The 11,030-nt window shown below is 43.4% G+C and overlaps 1 protein-coding gene across 9 annotated transcripts in view; it reads left to right on the top strand.

The window, feature by feature from the left end:
- The first annotated feature begins 144 nt into the window (after positions 1 to 144).
- The window catches only part of hectd1 (HECT domain containing 1), a 31,027-nt gene continuing 20,141 nt past the window's right edge, over positions 145 to 11,030 (top strand). For 6 of the 9 annotated variants that reach the window (XM_081722314.1, XM_027000338.3, XM_081722313.1 and 3 more), the window contains exons 1-16: positions 146 to 342; positions 3,001 to 3,282; positions 3,501 to 3,735; positions 4,210 to 4,437; positions 4,754 to 5,035; positions 5,297 to 5,567; positions 5,694 to 5,770; positions 6,192 to 6,290; positions 6,384 to 6,498; positions 6,648 to 6,822; positions 7,083 to 7,221; positions 7,434 to 7,604; positions 7,798 to 8,020; positions 8,288 to 8,551; positions 8,665 to 8,741; positions 10,807 to 10,941. In XM_081722314.1, the coding sequence (XP_081578440.1) occupies positions 3,143 to 3,282; positions 3,501 to 3,735; positions 4,210 to 4,437; positions 4,754 to 5,035; positions 5,297 to 5,567; positions 5,694 to 5,770; positions 6,192 to 6,290; positions 6,384 to 6,498; positions 6,648 to 6,822; positions 7,083 to 7,221; positions 7,434 to 7,604; positions 7,798 to 8,020; positions 8,288 to 8,551; positions 8,665 to 8,741; positions 10,807 to 10,941 (2,631 nt within the window). In that variant the 5' untranslated portion in view covers positions 146 to 342; positions 3,001 to 3,142. Of the gene's footprint in view, positions 466 to 1,967; positions 2,064 to 3,000; positions 3,283 to 3,500; positions 3,736 to 4,209; positions 4,438 to 4,753; positions 5,036 to 5,296; positions 5,568 to 5,693; positions 5,771 to 6,191; positions 6,291 to 6,383; positions 6,499 to 6,647; positions 6,823 to 7,082; positions 7,222 to 7,433; positions 7,605 to 7,797; positions 8,021 to 8,287; positions 8,552 to 8,664; positions 8,742 to 10,806; positions 10,942 to 11,030 lie in introns of those variants that run through there. The other 3 variants (XM_027000341.3, XM_081722311.1, XM_081722312.1) reach the window with 3 other exon arrangements.

The following is an 11,030-nucleotide window of genomic DNA, read 5'->3' as shown; positions in this document are numbered from 1 at the left end:
AGAATTTGTGGTTGACACCTAAGCGTTTGAAATGACAAAAAAAACCCCAGAATAGATAAGTTAGTAACTGCGCAAGATTGCTTGTGCGTACATTTCTCTTTAGCGCCCCCAGCAGCTGTTGAATAGCACCGCACAGCCTCGTGATGCATACAACGGAGAGCCAGCGACTTCCTTCGACGGCTCTCCATTTCGTTCCCAACCGTCCGTTGCCTCCCCGTTCACTTTGACCTTTCCGTTTGTACATAAAAAGAAGGGGATGAAGAAATAACTTTTGATCGTTAGCTCCCGTGATTAGGACTGAATTTCCCAATCTGTTTTTCTCACGGAATCTCCTGAAGGACAGTGAGTGTTTTATTCCTTTGGTAGGGGTTATAAACCAAGCAAGGCGGGTTTCCTGTGTGCTGTTTCTGACTGACGTGTTGAGGCCTCGGGGTCTCCTAGAACTGTACGCTCCTGGATTTCTTGGTAAACACTAGGCCGTTTTTTTAGTTATGTTTTTATTTAGCCCGATACCTTGACAATGTCGTGTTTGTCGATTGAAATTGTAAGGAATCGTGTGTATTATATTTGAGTTTGTAGAACTAGGTTAGGTGTGGTGTTAGGTATTTGCTTTTAACAGGCTGGCTAAATGGCTATCTAATCTAGCTAGTTAGCCAGCTATAATGATAGCTTAGCTATCTTAACGTAATTCTAGTGTTTATCCTTAGCTAGCTAGCTACTAAATTCAGGCTAGCGTTAGTGAATTCGCCATAGCTAACCAGCAACCTTGTAGTGCTTGCCTAAACTGCTAACCTACAGATTACGACAGGTATTAGCTACCTTTGGGTGGGTGACATGCATGCATCTAGCTAGCTAGATGTCTTAGGTGAATGACCATAAGCTAAGCTACATAACTAATGAACTCTGAAACTGAAGACTAAAATGTGATGAACGAGGGGGAAGGGGATCACGGTTGCCACAAAGATTTAGCATTAGCGAAGCAACATTGGTTTATCAAAGGCCGGGCCAGTGTCGAGTAGATTGCTTGCTTGTTAACCTAACGAAGTCTTTGTACAGTCAACGACTTGTGCACCGTTTAAAACATTTTGTTGGCTTTTTTTTTTTTTTTACTTTTACTCTAGATGCGATATCCACTGGCTTAGCAAACTACAAGCATGGCTAGGTGAAATGTTAGCTAGTGCTGAATAGCTAGCGGGCTAACTCGGACATAGATAACCTAGCTAGCTATCAAGCAACAACTGTTCGTTGGTTTGATGTCGCTTTGAGTATTGACATTGTAGGTCATTTGGCTGTTTGTCCTGGTGTATACCAGTTATGGTGTTTTTTCGCCTTCTGATAATCTACTTTAGCTGTCACGACCAGAACGAAAGCTTTATCTGGGGCTAGGTAGCAAGCAACATCTCACTCGCACGAGGTGTCAGTTAGCTAGCTAATTGTCTGAAGTAGCTAGCAAACTTGATGATAAATGAAGAATCCTGACAGTGGAGGTCTGATCCTAATGTTGGCTAGCTAAATATAGATCGTGTCATATTTTCAAACAACCGCTATAACTGGCACGACGTAAGTGTCCTAGGACTGTACCTAGAAGTAGTAAGTACTTTTTTCCTTTTCGTTTTTTGACCACATCAGTCGGTAAAATTGTCTCATCATGCCGCTACCATGATGACATCGGGCTGCAATCAAGTTACTTTTTGACTCATTCTGCTAACCAGCTTATGGTATAGGTCACGGCATTGTGGTCAATAGTTATTTAGGATCCTGTTGTAGCTGGAATAGTAGCTTTTAGTCCCTTGTTCTCTAAAAAGTCGCTGTTTAGTTCTACGAGCTCATTTTAGTAGCAAGTCACATACTGAAACTAATGAGGTAACCTGTCGTCCACATAAAGGGATTCTTGTCTGTATGTGATCGGCATGTCATTAGTTGGCGTTTCATTTACTTTATTTAGTTGTTTATAAGACGATCTCCCAACCAGCCCGGCTGTCCTACCTAAGTCGTCAGAAAGAGTTATTTGCAAATGGCAAAGCACAGCCAACCTGGAAATGCTCACACATTCTCTCACAAAGGTTAGCCTACAAACAACACAACCTATTTCAAATGCGGTATATTTTAGAGGTTTTTTTCTTTGATAAAGTATTGAGGACAATTGTTCAGGTAGTTTTTCCCCAGAAAATATCATTCAAGTATAAACTTTAACCAAAAGTTTAAAGGCCAGAATAAACTGTTCCAAGCATAAGGCTATATTTCCCGTAGTGCCGCATGTTGAAGTGACACATCTAAGCAACATGGAAAACAAACCCAGCCAGCTGCTATGATACAGAGAAATATTATGGAGTCCATCATTTAGTGTTCTCTACTCTTTGGTCCATTCCAAAGATTTTTCTGGGCCAATGCACAAGATGATCTATTAAGAATATAAACTGCTTTTTTTGGGGGGGGGGGGGGGGGAGACAGTGGCTTGAAAACTAGATTCTGCCTTCATATCACTTGAAACCAACAGTATGAATTTTGATAGTGCCCCAGATTATTGGGATAGATAAACAACAGTATAATAAATTCAGTCAATTTATTGCATCGGCAATGTGGATTCAAAATGTCCCTGCTCTTGGCATTGCTCTGTTGTCAGCCTATAAGAGGATAGTTGATGTACCCAATCCTGTTTATAGATTAATTCTCAGCCCTCATGTGCCTAGGTTCAGCTTTGTCTGCCTGAAATCTTTCTCAAGCTAAACAAAGTAAAGTCTATTTGAGCCTTTTTTAAAGTCTGTTTAAGTCGCTGGATACCGAAGAGCATTCTTAAATGATTTTGAAGACCTTAGTCTTTTACTAATAGAGCTCAATCGAGACAGTTCTGAATGAAAATGTTTTGAAAACACTTGTAAATGCATGTCTGTCTTGGGTTAATCACCCCTAAGAACTTGGTGTTAGTCATCAACCCCAGCCAATGTATTTGTCAACTTGGAGGTGCAAATCTTCATAATACTTCATCTTTTTCTCCTAAAGGTAAAGACTTCATGAACCAGTCGAAGAACAAGTGATTGCCCCGCCTTTTTTTGTTTGTTTGTTTTTTGTGTTTTGGTTTTTTTTCTTTTGGTCCTGGCGGATGCTGTGACTGGGTGTTGCGTGGACAGGGTTGGAGCACGCTATGGCGGATGTTGACCCAGACACACTATTGGAGTGGCTGCAGATGGGGCAAGGTGATGAGCGCGACATGCAGCTCATTGCTCTGGAGCAACTTTGCATGCTGCTGCTAATGTCGGATAACGTCGATCGCTGCTTTGAAACGTAAGTCGAAACACTAGCCACAATACACACAAGACTCCACCTTCACAAAGGGGCAAGGTCAAATACTGCTAATGTGGTGGTCTGTTAGGACCCTGGCAGCTTGTCGGTGCATAGAGGCAAGCAAGAAGGGTGCTATCCAAAAAAGCCTAAATAAGATTGAATTTAATTTTTTTTCCTTCAGGCAGTTGCTTATTATACATATTTTTGCATGTCTTCAGGTGTCCTCCACGGACATTCCTTCCAGCCCTTTGTAAGATATTTCTTGATGAAAGCGCCCCCGACAATGTTCTGGAGGTGACGGCCAGGGCCATCACTTATTACCTCGATGTGTCAGCTGAGTGCACACGCAGGATAGTTGGAGTGGATGGGGCCATCAAAGCTCTCTGTAACCGACTGGTGGTGGTGGAGCTCAACAATAGGACCAGCAGAGACCTGGCTGAGCAGTGTGTAAAGGTAAACAACCCCCACCCCTCCATTTAAATGAATAATATGGTGTTCTCTTAGTACCCTCGTCATTCTTACATGTTCGTATTAGTCGCTGCTTTGGAAGAGGAGAGTGAACAAACTTGGAGAGTGGGCTCTAACTTGCAGTTGTCTGATGACTCATCCTAAACTTAATTCTGCTACACTCTAGATCATTCTATACACAGTCTCTGAAACTGCTGTCTTGCAGTTCTCTACAACCGTCTACCGTTGAATGAGAACTAGTGAATGGTGTATTGCAGGACAGACCAGTAATGCAAGTTCAAGCGATCTATAGACACACAACTTGAAATCTGAAAATTACAGAAGCCTAAGGAACATGCTCCTCTGAGACAAACTAAATTTGTCATCTGCTCAGGCACTTTATGCAGTTCTATCAGTAGGAGGATGTGAAATGTTTAAAGCAAGCCATATTCAAGTTAACCATTTATCCCTTTGCCATAGGTGCTGGAGCTGATCTGCACAAGGGAGTCTGGTGCTGTGTTTGAGGCTGGTGGACTGAACTGTGTACTGAGCTTCATTAGGGACAGCGGGCACCTGGTCCATAAGGACACCCTGCACTCAGCCATGGCAGTGGTCTCTCGTCTGTGCAGTAAGATGGAACCGCAAGACTCCTCCCTGGAGACCTGTGTGGAGTCCCTGTCCAGTCTACTCAAGCATGAGGACCACCAGGTATGTGGTGAGCTGTGTGGTTCAGGACTATTTGTTGCATGACCATATGATTTTTTAAAAATCAACCACAGTTTGCACATTTATTGCTGTTCTTAGAGAATTTAGCAGCATGCAGGAACCAAAAAGGTTATTCACTTTAACCAGTGTGTTAATGTTTGATATCGTTGAAATGGCCAGAATGCCTGTGCTCTACTTTTTTCTATGTCAAGTACATAAACAAACAAAAAGTTAGAAAATATTATTCTGGATTTTATTGTATATTTCAACCAAATGTGAGTCTTCTTGCATAAAGCTGAGCTCCACTGTGACATTGCAGGTTTCTGATGGAGCCCTGCGCTGCTTTGCCTCATTGGCGGACCGTTTCACTAGGCGTGGAGTGGACCCTGCGCCGCTGGCCAAGCACGGCCTCACAGAAGAGCTGCTGTCTCGCATGGCTGCAGCTGGAGGCCTGGCTGCTGGTCCCTCCTCTACTTGCAAGCCTGGCCGGACCTCCACTGGAGCCGCCCCATCTGCAGCTGACTCCAAGCTCAGCAATCAGGTGTCGACTATTGTCAGCCTGCTCTCCACGCTGTGCAGGGGCTCACCACTTGTCACGCATGTAAGCACTACACTATTCTTTCTATAGGGACTTGCATTAGTAGTACATGGGTGTAGCTAGCTATATTATGGGTCAGGACGGAGCAGGTTGTACAGGTTGTCTTTATTTAAAAATACAGGATACCTGAGGATGTGGGGAAACATCACCGTAGTGATATTGGAGCATAGCGCCACCATGTAAAAGTAGGTGTAGGGAAAATGGCTCCAGCGTTCCCTGTCTTTCCTAAGCTTGCTCACTCAACTTGCTTGTTTCCCACCTCAGGACCTGCTGCGCTCTGAACTCCCCGACTCCATGGAGAGTGCCCTGCAGGGTGACGAACGCTGTGTACTAGACACCATGCGCCTCGTGGACCTGCTCCTGGTGCTTCTGTTTGAGGGCCGTAAGGCATTGCCCAAATCCACTGCTGGTTCCACAGGCCGCATCCCAGGCTTGCGGCGGCTTGACAGCTCAGGCGAACGCTCCCACCGGCAGCTCATTGATTGTATCCGCAGCAAAGACACGGATGCACTCATCGATGCCATCGACACTGGGGGTGGGTTTTGTGTGATTGTATTTGAAATTGTGCAATTTCTGTGCATTATGTTGGATGTTTTTGTTTTGTGGTTGGGACAAGTGTGTCCGTGTTTCATGAAAGATTTATTTTTTCTTCCCCTTTTAGCATTTGAAGTGAATTTTATGGATGATGTTGGGCAAACACTCTTGAATTGGGCCTCTGCATTTGGGACACAGGAAATGGTGAAGTTATTTATTTATTTTTTGTTTAATTATTAGTCATTTGTCAGATGAACTAGAATTTCCTTTTGTTTGGGAAGAAGTCCTTTTCATTTAATTTTTTCATATGTTTCAAGTTAGGGTTTTTTGGTTGTTATATATAAAAATAAACAAAGTATATGCTATTAAGCAGCTTATGTCTGTCTTGAATTAAGAACAGACAGACCTTTCACAAGATTAAGTGAGAAGGATCAAATGATCACAGTTGCTGAATTAGGTGACATAGTAAGTGTTAGGAATATCATGTGTAATCAGGCTTAATGCAGGCTGATTTCTTGACCCACTTAATCTAGTAAAAGCTTGTGTGTCATTGTGGCCGGATCAATGCAGGAAGGCTCTATTCTTATTTGGGTTAATGGCAGGTCTGACTATTCTGGCTTGTTAGGTGGAGTTCCTGTGTGAGAGGGGTGCTGATGTCAACAGAGGTCAAAGGTCATCCTCTTTGCACTACGCTGCCTGTTTTGGACGGCCCCAAGTAGCCAAGGTAGTGAGAGATAAGTATGCTGAAATGCTTGTGGTTCATGTTTTAAGGCTTTGCTCTCATGCCACTGGGTGTGGTGTCTCCCAACCCCCTCAGACTTTGTTGCGCCATGGAGCCAACCCTGATCTGAGGGACGAAGATGGCAAAACTCCATTGGACAAGGCCAGGGAACGGGGCCACAGTGAGGTCGTTGCTATCCTTCAGTCTCCTGGCAAGTTCTACCACTTTTTTCCCCTTTGCCTTATAAAGTTGCAAAATTTTGTACATGTTTTACATTTCAGTTGCCTCTGCTTTTCTTATGTTCTTCTGTGGTAGAGTAGGATCATTCTGAATGCTTGCTTGCATTACTTTTTGTTACAGGAGACTGGATGTGTCCTGTGAACAAGGGGGATGACAAGAAAAAGAAGGACACGAATAAAGAAGAAGATGAGGGCAGTGAGCCGAAAGGAGACCCTGAGATGGCACCAATCTATCTGAAGAGGCTGCTTCCAGTATTTGCACAAACCTTTCAGCAAACCATGCTGCCTTCAATAAGGTTTGTTTAAAATGCAGTTTTAGAGCAATGAGCGACAGATTTACTAAAGCACATATTATGCATATGTGGTTTTCACATTCATATTTCAGTACTCGTTCCACTGCATCATGGCAAATTGCTCATATAGTCACTAGATGTGTTACCTTGGCAGAAAAGGGGATATTTTGTGCATGCTTTCTTAAAGCAAGTTCTTGTTGCTGTTTATGGATTTGGATAAATGTAGTCAGAATAGCACATTCCATGTCCTGTGTCCACTGCAGAAAAGCTAGCTTAGCATTGATCAGGAAGATGGTGCACTACAGTTCTGAAGTGCTGCTTAAGGAAGTGTGTGACTCTGATGCTGGACACAACCTGCCCACCGTCCTGGTAGAGATCACTGCTACCGTGCTGGATCAGGAGGTTGGTACTCAGTGTGGTGTTTGATTTTATCCTATTGTTCTTGATTAAACTAAACAAATGTAATCAGTCATTCTTAAGACTGAGCATGTGCTTTCCATTACCTTTCCCCTCAATGTGCAAATGTATTGTTCAGTGGCTAACTGTCTTCAGACTTGTTAGGTTTCCAGTATGAACACTACATGAGATGGGAGATACTGTTATGTTTGTCACAGGATGATGACGATGGTCACTTGCTGGCACTGCAGATCATTCGTGATCTGGTTGATAAGGGAGGAGATGTGTTCTTGGACCAGTTGGCCAGGCTAGGTGTCATCAATAAGGTGTCTACAATGGCAGGTCCCACGTCTGATGATGAGAATGAGGAAGAATCCAAGCCTGAAAAGGTGACAGACCACACTTATTATTTAATGCTGTTAAAGAGAAGACCCAGCCAAATCAATCATGCTTGCTGCTGTTTGGTCTGTAGATTTTTTTTTTTTTTTTTTGTGCTTTATTCCAAATGTGTACATGCATATGCAAATATGTAGTTCTAATAGAACATTAGTTGAAAAGCCAATCAATGTACATTAATTTTAGGAGGATGAGCCCCAGGAGGATGCCAAAGAGATTCAGCAAGGCAAGCCTTACCACTGGAGGGACTGGTCCATCATCAGAGGCAGGGACTGCTTGTATATCTGGAGTGATGCTGCTGCACTAGAGCTCTCTAATGGCAGCAATGGTTGGTTTCGTTTCATCCTGGATGGTAAACTAGCAACCATGTACTCCAGTGGCAGCCCAGAAGGGGGTTCTGACAGTTCAGGTGAGTTGTGTTTTTATTTTTTAAATGTAATATTTTATGTACAGATTGATATTGCCTTTATTGAGTGCCTTTATCTGAACAAGGAGCGCACATCTCTGTACAAGATGGACAATAATGTTGCAAATTTCTAGTGTTTACAAAACAGAAGTTGGTATTGGTACTGGTGCTCATTTTTGGCATATAAGCAATTAAAGTTTCTGTCATCATAAGCTGTGCATGTCTGTTTGCAACATTAACACACATCAAGACCGTCTCTGCCTCTTCCAGAGAGCCGGAGTGAATTTCTGGAGAAGCTGCAGCGTGCCAGGAGTCAGGTGAAGCCAGTCACAGCCAGCCAACCTATTCTGTCAACACTTGGGCCCACTAAACTTACTGTGGGCAACTGGTCCCTCACTTGTCTGAAAGAGGGTGAAATTGCCATCCATAATTCAGATGGTCAGCAGGCCACCATCTTGAAGGAAGACCTGCCAGGCTTTGTGTTCGAGTCTAATCGAGGCACTAAGCATTCCTTCACCGCTGAAACATCCCTAGGTAAGTGGAACAACTGCAGCTAGGTGTTTGGTGTGGTTTGAGTGATGGGATGTAGCAGTTTTAATTGGTTTCAAATCATTTTCAGGCTGACTCGTGTGTCCTGTTTGTTGCAGGGTCAGAATTTGTGACTGGCTGGACTGGAAAACGTGGAAGGAAGCTGAAATCAAAACTGGAAAAAACAAAACAAAAGGTACATGTTTGATGGGCATGTGAGTGAGGCCTTCAGCCTGAGATTTTGGTGTGGCACAGTATTCCTAGTGTTGCACTCTTCTGAACTGAGAGTCATGATGTCATCAACGGCGTCCCAGTCCCTTTCTGGTTCTTCTTTTAGTTTTTTTTTTTTTCTTCAAACTTTTCATATTCATTTCTTTACGTGTTTGCATCACTTGGAACTTCTGCAGATATTACCACTGCTATTAGCTACATGTTAAATACTATCAATTTCTGGTTGGGTCACCACTGCTTGCTCATCTGTCTGAATTTGGAGGTCCCACAGGGTGGTGTTCATCACTCTCTGTGGTTCCTCCCATTTGGAAAGTGGAGGGGGTGATCCAGCTCATATGCCTTTCAAATGTTTCTGTATATTATCCCTGCCACTTGAGTGTCTCTCTGTGTATGCTTTCTCTGCCAGCATTTTGCATCCTGCTGCTAGGTGCGGGTCTTGTATGGTGTAATGCACCCTGTTTCAATCTATCAACAGCTTGGTGCTTGATCTTGTGCTGCGTTGTTTTTCAGTCCTGCTTTTTATGACCATTTGTCTTGAGATTCTCATTTCTGCTTCCTCTGTTATGTCTGTGGTACATTCCCACAAGGGTCCTACACTGTGATGGCACCTCCTCTGCTTCCATAGTGACCATGTCCACCATCTGGAACTTCATCAGCTATTGATTGGATTTATTCATGGATGCTTTGTATCTCACTCTGGACGGTGGATTTTACACTTGTTAGGCTCTTTACCCAATATTTCCAGTTTATAGTCTTTGGATCTTGGGTGGAGTTCCCTATGTATTGTGAGGAGAGTCCCAGTCTTGGTGTCAGCATTTTCCAGCTCTTCTATATGCCTACTGGGTATTTGATGACTGGCAGAGTATGTGTGTGTTGTGGCTTTGATCTTATTTCCATTCAACTGACACTTTAAGGATCCATGTACATGAGGAAGCTGATGGTTGTTATAAGCTATACCATTTCTTATCAGTGATCTGGCAAAATGGCAGTGTGACCAGTGCATCTTCTTGGTATATACCACACTTTATGGTGACCTGGGCAGTTGTGATCTTACAGACTTTATAAAGAGCTAAGCATGCAAACGTCTAGTTGTATGACATCAGGTTGTGAGCTTTCTTGTAGTCAATCCAGGCACCACTTAGATATGTCTGTCTGGTCTTAGAATGTTGGTGGACAGCTCTGTCAGTAGGCTGTGCTTTGGCTTTCTGGTAGTGTTGCCAATCCCCTTCTGAACAGTGTTTATATACTTGCAGATATGCTCATTTAGCTTGGTGGCTAGTATCGATGACAGTAGCGTCGTCCGTGCTGTTGACGGGCATTTTACTGGTCAGTAGTTGGATGGCATTTGGCTCTTGTTTGGATCTTTCATGACCAGTGGCGTATTAACCATCTTGGATGGGAGCCGGTTGTTGGCAGCTGGGTCATTTCTTCTGCTAGTTGGCCTCGCATTATGCGAGGTCGAGGCACTGTCCAGTTCTTCATGTTTTGTGACCTGCTGTTGTAATGCTGGCTGGTTAATGTTCTGGGAGATTGTCAATTAACCGTTATATTATGATTCATTCTCCCATAGATTCTTCCAGTACTGTTTTATTTCAGCTGTGGGTGGATCTTCAGTCAGTTTTCTGTTGCACTGTACCTTCAAGTTGTGTGGATTTACTCTTTTGGATGCTGCTTCATTTGTGTATCTTTGCAGTTTGGCAACTGGTACTGTTAGCTTTTGTTTAGCACATTAAAGTGTCGCACTTATGGGCCACCCTTGAATGTCTTTCATATCCAGGGACCATCTTTGATCTTTATGCCCTTCTAGAGCTGTCAGTTTGCTCATGTCCAATATAGCAGGTTGTAGCAGGATGCAAGATACTGGCAAGTAAAGTATTGCACCAAAATATCAGGGATCACATGGAGGAACATATCCAAGGCATATTTCCGCCCCCACCCCCATGGTCTGCGCAGGTGATTTTTACCCTTAAAATGGCAGTGAGGCTGAAGATGTTCCCTCACTGATTGGAACTTGTTTTTGCAAAATTTAGGTGAAAACCATGGCAAGAGATCTGTATGATGACCACTTTAAGGCTGTTGAAAGTATGCCCAGGGGTGTAGTGGTCACCCTGAGGAACATTGCCACACAGCTGGAGTCTGCCTGGGAGCTGCATACCAACAGACAGGTATGAAGACCTTGTACCACCTGTGATGCCTGTTCTATGACAGAGTTGATAGAATCTATTCTAAATAAAAGAAGTTCAAGATATTTAGG

Source organism: Electrophorus electricus, chromosome 10, assembly GCF_041902795.1.
Source record: "Electrophorus electricus isolate QZ-2024a chromosome 10, ASM4190279v1, whole genome shotgun sequence".
Lineage (NCBI taxonomy): Eukaryota > Metazoa > Chordata > Actinopteri > Gymnotiformes > Gymnotidae > Electrophorus > Electrophorus electricus.
This window is presented reverse-complemented; position numbering and strand designations above follow the sequence as displayed.